Source organism: Hylaeus volcanicus, chromosome 4, assembly GCF_026283585.1.
Source record: "Hylaeus volcanicus isolate JK05 chromosome 4, UHH_iyHylVolc1.0_haploid, whole genome shotgun sequence".
In the NCBI taxonomy this organism is placed as follows: Eukaryota; Metazoa; Arthropoda; class Insecta; order Hymenoptera; family Colletidae; genus Hylaeus; species Hylaeus volcanicus.
Window position 1 is genome coordinate 13,570,964 of NC_071979.1, and position 11,974 is coordinate 13,582,937.

Genomic DNA, 11,974 nt, shown 5'->3' on the forward strand with positions numbered 1-11,974 from the left:
CGAACTCCTTCATTTATACGTTTAATTCATTGACCGCTATCTCGTCTCAAATCCATCGTACGACAATAGTAATTAACAAAAAAAGTTTCTAGTATGCGACACTAGAAGACGTTTGTGCTGTATTCGGTGTATTCCAGACAACATAGTGATGTGTATAGTGTGAATTGTGGAATTAATATTGATTGTAGCAGGTACGATTAAAACTTAGAATTTTGTAATTTTACATGCTTTATATAAGGATAAAAACAAGCATAATTAAACCATGATTGACGTCAAATGTACATTTCGTGTACGAGTTACGAATTGCTGAAAATATGCAAATGAATTAATTAAATTTCATTTCACTTTTTCTTTATTAATGGAGATAATAACAACATGTATTTTGTAAAAAACTGTATGTATTCGTATAAGTATAGGGTGTTTCGTATAAAGCGGGATGGTTGAATATCTCACGAGGAGATAAAGTTATCAAAAAAATGTTTTGTAAATTAATAATTTTTTGTAAAAAAAAAGTAGTGGATGAGGGCGGGGGGAATTTAGTAAAAAATTAATTTTTTTTTAATGGAACCTTATATATTTTTATCCATAATAAGATAGCAATTGTTTAGACAAAGTCATCGACTTACCATATGTGGTCATTTATTGTTGTATGAAGCCTGAGATTGGACTTTTTAGTCAGTAGATTTAACACAGACCATCCGAAAAAAATATGCTCCATTCTACGTAATTCGATCTATCAAAAACAATTCTAAACTTCACGTATTAAGTGACGTGATAAATAGTAATATTATTTCAAGTAAAATGGTATTTGATTATACTATCTGATGCTTCATGAGAATTACCGTAATCACTCGTGTCGTCAATTCTTGGTAAAGTTTCAAATCATTGTTAATTAAGGACTGAATCGATTATCTGCGATATTATATAGATTCAGTAGTCGATAGGATTTATTTGTTAAAACAAAGAAATACGATTAATCAACCTTATATACGACAATGCCTAAAACTGTAAGTTAAATGTGTTATATATTAATCCCCATGTAAATTTAAATGCACCTACAAATGTGGTCGCTAATTCCCTAAGGGGTCATGCCACTTCAAATAATATAATTAAAAAAGAAAAGAAATATATGCGAGGTAACAAATATTCCATATTCTAAAAAATTCGACAAATTTCGATTTTAGCATGTTTTTAGTAGTTTGTAATATGTTCGATACTGTACATCTGCTAATAATATATTATTAGAATTCATTGGCTAACTTTCTTGTACGCCGTAAAAAATTAAGCACCAAAAGTTTGAACTAATCCTTACATCTGTGATTAATGTCTCTTACAAGAATTGTTTTCAAACGATGAGACATATCGAGTCACGCAATTACTGTAACAACACGTCATTACATTACGTTTGACACCATTCCAATTTCATTCGTAAATTATCTGAACGATAAAGGCAGTGCCGATAGTATCAATTCACAATTAGTCTAATCGTCGATTATATTCAGTATTTTTCTAGATTAAAATCTAAGGAATTATCTGAGATTTCATCGTTTCGAATTTCTCAGTAGACGATCGCTAAAGGCAGTTTAACCTTGAGACCTTTTGGTGGCATTTCTTAATTTCGTTATTCGTAATATGACATTAGACTTAATTTCTTATTTTATTTTATTTTTCTTTCTCTTACATTTTTATATATTATATTTTCGTTTTACATATTTACAATATATCGCGGCCCAAAGTTTGGGTATCACTGTACTACAATAATCATTTTATCTACGTGAATGAACAATGCAATCACGAACGTGATATTAGCACAAATGTTGTTCGAGGGTTCGTTTAGAAGATATTAACAAAAAACTCCGACACACGGCATTTTTTTATTTATTTGTTGCCTTAAACCAAATATGGTTTATATACCATACGTTACATAACATATCTTAATGCGCCTTTTTTACATACGTTAACTTAAAACTAGTTTGTGTAGCGTTTGTGTGCTTACATTAATTTAATGAAGTAGAGTTATAATAATAATAATTATTTAATTTAAATTAAATTTAAGTAAAATTAAATTCTTATTCTCTTAATAAATTCAAATATAATCATCAGACCTTTTAATATCTGGATCGCATAGGAAACACCTCATACAAGTAGAGAGATAGTATTTGTAACGGTGAACCGCTGTTATGAGGGTAGCACGTTCATTTTCATATTCTGGACATTGCCAAATGACATGATCTAAATCCTGATTTTCAGCACCACATTCGCAAGCACTGTCTAAAAGAAATCTCACTCCGGCTAACGAATTGTTTAGGTTATAATGATTAGAGCGAGCTCTATTGACAAAAGTGACAAAATTCCTGGGCAGCCCACGCTCATGGAAGACATACGGCATAGTCGAGCTCTGATTGGTCGGGGTTTTCTGTTAATATCTGCTTAACGAGACCTCGGACAACATTTTCGTTAAGAAAAAAAGTTGTTTCAAATCACCCCCCGAACCACAACTTTTAAGGAACTCCAACATTCTTGGGACACCCTGTAGAATAAGTATAGTATTCCAAGCGGGTGAAATTGCGGGGGGCAGCAAGTACATTATCATCTAAATAACAAAAGTGGTTCATGACAAATACAAATTTTGTTACAGGTCTAATTTAAACGAAAATTGAACAAAAGGAATACCGCTCTTAATAATGAAGTTAATAGTCAGCCTGAAAGATGTGACTGCAGTCTTTGTCATAATTTGCCTACATGCGGCAACTTTTGTTAGTTCCCTGCAAGTGGGGACTACGAATCAAAATGTTATGATGTATGATAATAAAGTAATGAACAAGTATCGTTTGCCTAATGACACGGTGCCGATACACTATAATATTAAATTGGATCTAAACAATATCACGTTTATGGGCGAAACAGAAATTTATTTGAAAGTGCTGAGACCAACGCTAAATATCGTTTTACATTCTAATGTTACGATAGACGAATCGGAGACGAGTGTAAGAGACGAGGACAATATTTTCAAACCAAACGAACATGTTTACGATTTTGACACGGATATGTTGCACCTACGTTTCAATAATAGCTTAAATTCAGGAGTTTACGTTTTGTATCTTAAGTTTGTCGGAGTGTTGGCCGGCGATCTCTGTGGAGCTTTCAGATCTTACTATCCAGATGTGGATTATAATTACGCGTAAGTCAACATAACGTATTACGTGTAGCGATTTCTATAGAATATTACTTGGGCGAATAATGAATTTAATAACTTTCAATTTAAATGGCTTGTAATTAACTTTTCACTGCTCGCAAGGGATACTCAAATAAAGAGGGTTTTTTGAGAAATAATTTGTTACTTTTTTTTCACTTCTTGAAGATATTTAAAAAGTATTTCTTTAAGGGTTTTCTTTTTATGTGACGACCGAAAAATGATACATACTTTAGGAATTTTGTTCGAAGTCAATGTTTTCGTCTATTAATAATACTATTCAGAGAGAGTAGACAAACTAAAATTTATTTATCGATAGTTTATTAAATTATATGAATGTGGTTTTCCTATGAGGCAGAACATCTAAGTGAAGAACTAAAGAAAATGGCGCTCGTTGAAACTCAAGTACCCAAATATTCACTGTCAGTCGATTTTTTATCTTGACAATCAGTTGAAAAAATGATGAATTTTGGCGTCGAAACATACATTTTGTGGCTAACAAATTTTATAAATTGCCACTCATTCTGTTTCGTCAATATTTAGAAATGCTGAATATTAATTTCTTAACTATACCAACAAAAAATTTATTGATATTACTAATCGCTTCCGAGAAAACAATTTGCAATGCGGTTCACCCTTGTATATCTAGAAATTTCAGACATTTCTTCTCAAAATTCAACACATTGTGCTTTAAATGTGCGAATAGCCCCCAAAAAATTGATCGTCTTTCGTTATTTTACAGTGTTATGCGATCTTAAAATGTGCGAGCAGAAATCCCATTACATTAAATAGCCTAACTTCGGAATCGTGTCTTTTTTTGGTATTGTTCGACTTGATAATAAATTCTTATAGCTTTCTTGAAGCGTTAACACCACTGCAAACATAAAGGATCTTTCAAAAGAGGCTTTAGAATTTTGTGTTTTAATATATTCAACAAATTTTATGATGTATTACATATATTGAATATATTCAATAGGTATACTTCGAATGAAGTATACATGATTGTAACTAAACATAAGTGAAAATGTTCACTACGCCACGTTGAGGGGCATATTATATTATTGAAAACAAAACCCTGAAGCCATTTTAGGAAACCCTTTACTTCATACTCTTTCTATGTAACGCCTGCTCATATATTTTTCTCTAAATTTCTGTATATACACGATATTTTGGTTTGCTTCCTCGTGCTATTTCAATAAGAAAACTTGAAGGAAACATGCGTTTTCAAAAAATTTTCTCTAGCATAAATTTATTCTACATAACCACTAAAAAAATTTGCTAGACTTACGACGTCCCCTCATAAAGGACATCCAAGTGCAGAGGGTTAAATAAGAGACGCTAGAATTAATCAAACACAATTTTACAGGCTAATTTTTGGAACGCATTTTCAAAAAACGTCCGCACGTCGCGCTTTTCCTTGCTGGGACGAACCAGCACTTAAAGCTACGTTCAACGTTTCTTTGAAACATGATACGAATTATACGGCATTGTCGAATATGCCGGCATATATGATGGAACACGATGAAAGCGACAAGAAAGTCTGGACCCATTTCGAGACCACGCCAGTTATGTCGACCAACATTCTGGCTTTTTTCGTTGTCAATTATCCTAACATTACCAATTCGGACGGGACAGTCAGAGTATGGGCTAGAAGACAAAAAATCAACGCCGCAACGTATTTCTTGGACATAGTGCAAAAAGCAACAGATGAGTTGTCACGATTCCTCAACAGTACGGTTCGCGTCCCAAAAATGGATCACGTTATTATACCACATTATTCTGCAAGCGCTACCGAGAATTGGGGCGTTGTCGTTTACGCGTAAGTAGAAAACGAACATACGAAGGTCATTCAAATATAAACCGGAATTTTTTATACAGCTTTGTTGAGGATAGATAAAAATACAAATGGATTGCCTTATTTTTCTACGTTGGTACCTTCAACAGAAATACATTTTCTCCATCAGATAGGGAGCTTTCTGATTCCATCGTAGAAAATAGAACTTAGCTGCACCAGTAGTCAATTATATAGTCATCATTATTTTCTGATCAATTATATTAAATAATAACAAGGTAAAATGCCCTGAAACTTATTCGCATAGACTCACTGGGTGGGTGTGATTGTTCTTTGGGGGTTTGAGAGGCATGGCTCTCAATCATGGACAACGCGATGAGATGTTATAAAATTATGTTGCAAATAGTAAGAGACTTGTGGATGTTGTAACGATGTTTTACAGAATGTAAACAAGCTTCTCTGTCAAGAACCAAAAGTCCCAAAGAAAGTTCATCGTTCTTCTGTCAAATAAATGTGATATTATCAAAGATTAAATAAATATAACTTCTAAACTAAACATGACAGAGAATCGCACAAACTACGTAACACAAGTTTATTTTCTTTCGCTGCACTTTGCGGCAATATTTTGCTATAGTTTAACAACACTAATTTAATTAAGCAATACTGTTTAAATATTAAGGGAAGGTACGGTCCCATACATAAGTGATATGAGGAGCATTGAATCCAGAATGCTTCAAGTGATGACTGTCACTCATGAAATGGTACACCAATGGTTTGGAAATTTAGTTAGTCCAGCTTGGTGGAAATATTTTTGGTTAAGCGAGGGTACAGCTACGTATTTAAAGTATTACATCACTGACAAGGTAACGAACATTCTGTAGAGTATAGAAAGCAATCCCACGCTCGCATCGAAATAACTTCAATTATTTACTCTTCATATTAATTTCAGTTCTTCAAAAGCTGGAGAGTAATGGACAACATAATATTTCATCAAATGAAATCCTTTGATTCGGACGACAGCACTTATGTCGATCACATAAATAGAGATTACATCAGCCCTCGGATCACCAGAGGCGACTACGCTCTCAGCTATATAAAACGTACAAAAATAATCGTATAACCATGAATGAAAATAAAAAATGAATTTTAATATTTCCTTTCAGCTGCGATGATTTTTTGGATGCTCACTCATATACTCGGCGAGAATGTTTATCGAGCTGGTTTATTGAACTACATCAGTGCACAGTTAGTAATCACTGTAATCAGAGATATTTTGTAGTTTCAGTTTCAACTAATTTTTTTCGGTTTTACCAGTTTTACATCACGACAACAAAAATATTTCCTTACAATCCGAATAATGACGACGATCTTGACATTTCTAAACAAATGATTTTGAAAAGAAGATTCGTTAATCATATTAATCGTTCTTTCGAGAAAATTAAATTTGTCTCTACTCATCTTTTTATATTTTTGAAAGAAACGAATTTCTTTCAAGCAAAAGTAATATTTTATTATACATTTATCTAGCGAGTTTTGATTGCGCGATTGCGAGAGATCTGTCATTAGGTATTCTATCATCAGGCTTTATAAGTGATTCTCAGGATCATGGCTTCTATCCAAGAAGTTGTCTAACCCTCGAACTTTATGGCTCTCTATACTACATGGCTTTCATTTCTTCTATTGTATCTTTCGATTATCCTGTCATTTTCAGCGAGTACAGCAGTGTTACATCGGATGATCTGTGGGAAGCAATGCAGATTGCGTTGAACACATCGAACTCCGTCCATAAAGATTTTCAAGTGAAAGAGGTAATGGACACTTGGATAGAACATCCTGGATATCCTATGGTGATCGTCACTAGAAACTACACTACTGGTAGCGTAACTATACGCCAACAGCCGTCATTATTCAGTAAAGATAAAACTAGAATTCACCAGAAATGGTGGATTCCTATCAATTACGCGACCAGATCTGCGCCGGAATTTTCAGCAACCAAACCTGTGTTCTGGTTGCGACCAAGCGATAAAGACATAGTAATCGAAGGGATCGATGTTGGCGACTGGATAATTGTTAATCTACAACACACTGGTAAGTGATAACTTAATTGCTTGTTGAAGTTATATTGGACATTATTTGATATTATAAATTTAGTATTATGGAATAACAAAATATAAATGCAAAACATTATTTATCAGGCGAACAAGATTTCAACTATTGGAGAATACGATTTTGTTTAAGCAAACTGTTATCTATACATCCAATTAGAAAAAAAAAAAATGAATGATTATCTTTCAATTATATCGTGCATTTCATACATTAACAGGTTATTATCGTGTAAATTATGACTCGACGAATTGGAGAAAAATCGTTAAATATTTAAATACGAACGATTACGCGAAAATACACGCGGGAAATCGTGTTCATCTTATGGACACTGCTTATAACCTGATGAAAACCAAACAACTTAACGTCACCACTTTTATTCATCTCACCAATTATTTGCATCGTGAAACGGATCCTGTTGTATGGAAGTATGTGCTGAGTAATTCACATCTGAGATACGCGTACTTCAGGCATTCCAAGGGAGAAGTTTTAAAAGTAAGTTTCACCTAAATTATTTCATTTACAAGGTTGTTCCAGTAATCTCAGTACCAGGCAGGGAGTCATACTTTCTCCATCTGTAAGTTTACTTTGAACTGACCTAACTTTCTATTTATAAATCGAAATAGGAATTAATTGACAATTAGCATAAAGTATCACAGTACCAAAGTAATTTACGTTTTTACTAGTTTGACGTTGATTACATGCATCTATTTTGAACGCATTTTCGATTAAATCAATTCAATAAACGACTAAACATCATATTTAATTTCTAATCATTGCATGAAATCATTTATGTTGATTTCACATTCCACTTTTACTGTCTCGTGATAATAATGTATATGGTACTTAAAGAATATTGAGTTTGTGGAGACGACAATGAGTTTTCATAATCATTTACAAGCGGGCAATTACGTTAATTGTTGTCTTATGAATTCTGGGAATGCTTTACAGTCACATATTCTCGGTTTAATGAACGCCTTTATCGACACCATTGATTATGAGACACTTTTCGCTGAGGACGATTTCTCCATGTCTGTAAAACTAGAAGCTTTAAATTGGGCTTGCAGATTTGATCATCGTGAATGCAAGGAACAAGCAACACGACGATTAATTGCATATTTGAACGATCCAGTAGCAAATACGTGAGTACTAGCCAGTAGGTACATCCCTACTAAAAGCAGTAATTTATTATTGAAAGCGTTGTTTCTATGACTATACAATAATAAAAATTAATTCTGTGCCTCTACATTCGTACATTTGTAACTCTAGTTTAAGTACATCTATTTAGTCGCCATTTTGTTACGTTAAAGTGCAAATGAACGTAGTAATAAAACACACGGATTGCTTTGACATTTTGTATTACAACTATACAGGGTGTTAAAAAAAAAGCATTAAATATTGATATGGTGTATAGGGCACACTGTACCGAGTAAAAAAGCTTTAGTAAACATAGGTCTAAAGATCAACCGTTTCTGAGATATAAACATTTTTGTTTGCTAGTAACATGATTGACTTACTACTGGGTTTTCGATATTTATAAAAGATTTTCCACGTGTTCACAGCTCATTTCTTTACACGAAATTGAAAAAATGAAATAGACGAAATTGTCGGCACTTGAATAGGAACATTCGGAACGCAATTTATAAACTCTGACATAAACACCGCATGCGATGGAAGCAAGTAAGTCAATCATGATACTAGCAAACAAAAATGTTTATATCTCAGGAACGGTTGACCTTTGGACCTATGTTTACTAAAGCTTTTTTACTCAGTACAGTGTGCTCTATACACCATATAAATATTGAATGCTTTTTTTTGAACACCCTGTATATGTGCTCTCTTGAAATAAATGACTGAGAAAACATTAAAATTTGCATGGTTTTTTTTTTTTAATACGTAAATGGTAAAACGTTAGAAAGTCACAGAATTGATTTTCACCCCCAATTCTTTCTACGAGTGTGATATTACATTTTTTAAGAGATCATACCAATTTTTCAATGTTTTCTTAAAATTTTGGTATCGAAATTCTATCACGATATTCGAAGATTAAAAAACATTACAACAAAAAGTACAACGGGAAAGATTAACATTCCTTTACATCACTACTTGGTGGTACATTTAATTTCTGCCATTTTTTCGTCGTCAAATTTCTTTCTTTCGAAGGGAAAGTATTACGGAACCGTAATCAAATTAATTTTCTCCATTTTTTAGAGGAAAATGACAAATATCAGATCTCAAATTAGTTTTTCTTTTATAACTTTCTTAATGCGTATTAACGATAAAATTAAATTGTTAGTGGCAAAGATTTTTTCATCAATTATTTATCTAAATGTCTGCCTTGACAGAATATCTCCCATAATTTTTGTAATCTCCTCGATTTGAGAATTCCGATCCTACTTCGTATTTATTGTTAAACGTTCTTTTATTATATTAATCGAATTTTGTGAAACAATAAGAAAAGTGAATATCAATTAATTCGATCTAGAATACCATATGATGCGAAGTATTGGGTTTTCTGCATGGGATTAGCCCGCGCAAATCGATCAATTTGGGACATGGTATATCAAGAACTGTCAAGAATGCAGGAACGCACTTTCTTCGATACATTAGGATACCTGAGTTGCACAGAGGATCCGAGTATCATCAAGCATTATTTGAATTTGTCCTTGGCCGAAAACACAACAATATCAAAATTCACATATCCGATCAGCATCCTAAACAATATTGACGTGGACTTACCAGAGAATATAGATGCAGTCATAGAATTTATTATGGAAAATTTGACACGAATCACTGATGCGTAACTATATTTATTACGTAACATGTTCAATTTTTGAGTTGACAGAAGCTACTCGAAGAATTGCGAAAGTTTTCATTAAAAAATATCAGGAATAACACAGGAGTTTTTGAAAGTAATTGATCTTTCAAGAAATTTCAGGCAATAATTTTGCTTAATTTTTCGATGGATTTTTCGATTTTTGTTTTTGAAGTGTAGATTTCTAGATATGAAAACCTATCTTTTCTGTCAACAACATAAATTAATTATTATTTGTAACAGCTGTCGAATACAATTCCAAATTCATACTTGATCGTTTTCTGCAGAACAAACGAATTGAACAATATTTTATATAACCTTATCTGGAAAATAAGCAGACAGGATCAAATGGATAAGGTTTGATACTATGTGTTAATAACACAATGACTGGCATTATGCACTGGCTCCTAAACGGATTAAACAAGTTGTAATTGATTGCCGTTTCGTTTCAGTTGAAAGAGTTTCTACGAAGTAATGGAATTAACGAAGATTCCAATATACTCTACCGTGAAAGGAATTTGTCGGAAATTGATGAAGAACTTACCAAAATTTTAGATTGGTTAAGGATAAGTAACATTACAGACACAACCGACTCAGAATGAAGGCAGCAAATAGTTTACAGAACGCTAGAGATGAGTACGTACATAAAATAAATGTTATATATCGTTTAATAGAAATTATTGATATTTTCTACAGAATGTTGCGAAAATTACGAACTTACGAAGCATCCACGACTATGAAAACTTTATAATAAAAAGTGTCAACAAATTGTAGACATATGGCATTTGCTAATTTGGAAATGTTTCCAAAGATATTTTATTTTATCTTGCAGTGTAAGCCTCGTACTGATATGCACCATCTGTTTACTAAAATAGGAAAGAAATACACTCATGGCGACTTTAATTGAAGAAAAATATGAAAGAATTGCTACTTAAATTGATTTTTTATTATCAGCATGCTACTAAAACGAATCGAACTGACCAGAATGAAATTTAGTTTAATTTAACTATTTTAAAATTATCAATTATTATTTAGATCGAAACACTTGTCAAAATAATCATAGCAATTTTGAATTGTCTATATCATAGTGCATAAACAAAGTTATTTTAAGCGTAATAAATTACTTGAATGTTTTATTTGATATTATTTAATGCTAAAATGGTGCTTCTTTCACGACGAAAATTTTATTTAAAAAAGCGATGGATTACTATATGCACTTTACTACTAAAGAATAAGACCAATTATACCTATTAATACTTACTTTTATATACATTATACATATTGTAATTATTTTCTCGCCACATACCATAATGTTTATTATAAACGATTTTAATGAATTTCGAAGTTATAATAATATCAAAACAATTAACTAATATTCGATGACATAAACGAGAAACCATAAAGAATATGATTCATGTGTCTTTACAATTCGTTATCTTTCATTTTCACAGGTATCATATAAATATGTTGCTAATCTGGATTAGTTTGTACTACCACAAGGACTTTAATTGTATCACTATGATCATAAACCATAATTGCTTTTTTTAATAAGAAAGAATTATACTTATAAATTAAATATAACCACATTATCTGATAATTATTATATTGTTACGTCCCAGCTTATCTGAGACTCTTTCTTGGGATCTTTGTCTTCAATTAAAGAGCTAAAGCTCACCTTATCTGTATTTAATTGGAAAAGAAGGAATTTTGGGATTCTATAATAATTGTCACTAAGTTTGAGTATTAACAAATATAATTATGAAACAAAACTGAGTTTGGGATTACTTACAAACAAGAATAAAAACTATACAATTGAAAATGGTTTAACAATACCAATCGTTGATCTTATGCTATCGGCGGCGTTGTCAGGTTGTCCCGGGCTCGGCTGTGGCGAGGATCTGGTCTGGTTGTACACTCGCGACACGGGACTCTAATAATTGGCGAATAATAAACGTCGGACTTTTGGATATTTCCATTATGGTTAGTTATTGATAAAACATGTGTTAATGAAATAATTTCCCTTTGTTATCGTATTTTGAATTATTTTCGTTATTAAATTTATTACTTTTAA

At 32.3% G+C, this 11,974-nt stretch overlaps 1 protein-coding gene across 4 annotated transcripts; it reads left to right on the forward strand.

Annotated features, from left to right (window-relative positions):
* On the forward strand, nucleotides 1–11,974 carry LOC128875279 (aminopeptidase N-like). 4 transcript variants are annotated; one of them, XM_054120726.1, is made up of 13 exons: nucleotides 1–191; nucleotides 2,639–3,181; nucleotides 4,560–5,012; nucleotides 5,665–5,848; nucleotides 5,935–6,085; nucleotides 6,149–6,230; nucleotides 6,697–7,073; nucleotides 7,309–7,583; nucleotides 8,040–8,230; nucleotides 9,574–9,888; nucleotides 10,191–10,260; nucleotides 10,356–10,539; nucleotides 11,355–11,974. In XM_054120726.1, exons 2-12 carry the CDS (start codon nucleotides 2,685–2,687, stop codon nucleotides 10,503–10,505), a joined length of 2,745 nt encoding a protein of 914 aa, XP_053976701.1. In that variant the 5' UTR covers nucleotides 1–191; nucleotides 2,639–2,684; the 3' UTR covers nucleotides 10,506–10,539; nucleotides 11,355–11,974. The 4 variants fall into 4 exon arrangements, with proteins under 4 accessions (XP_053976701.1, XP_053976698.1, XP_053976700.1 ...); XM_054120723.1 differs by lacking the exon at nucleotides 11,355–11,974 and adding an exon at nucleotides 10,600–11,178; XM_054120725.1 differs by lacking the exon at nucleotides 11,355–11,974 and adding an exon at nucleotides 10,736–11,178.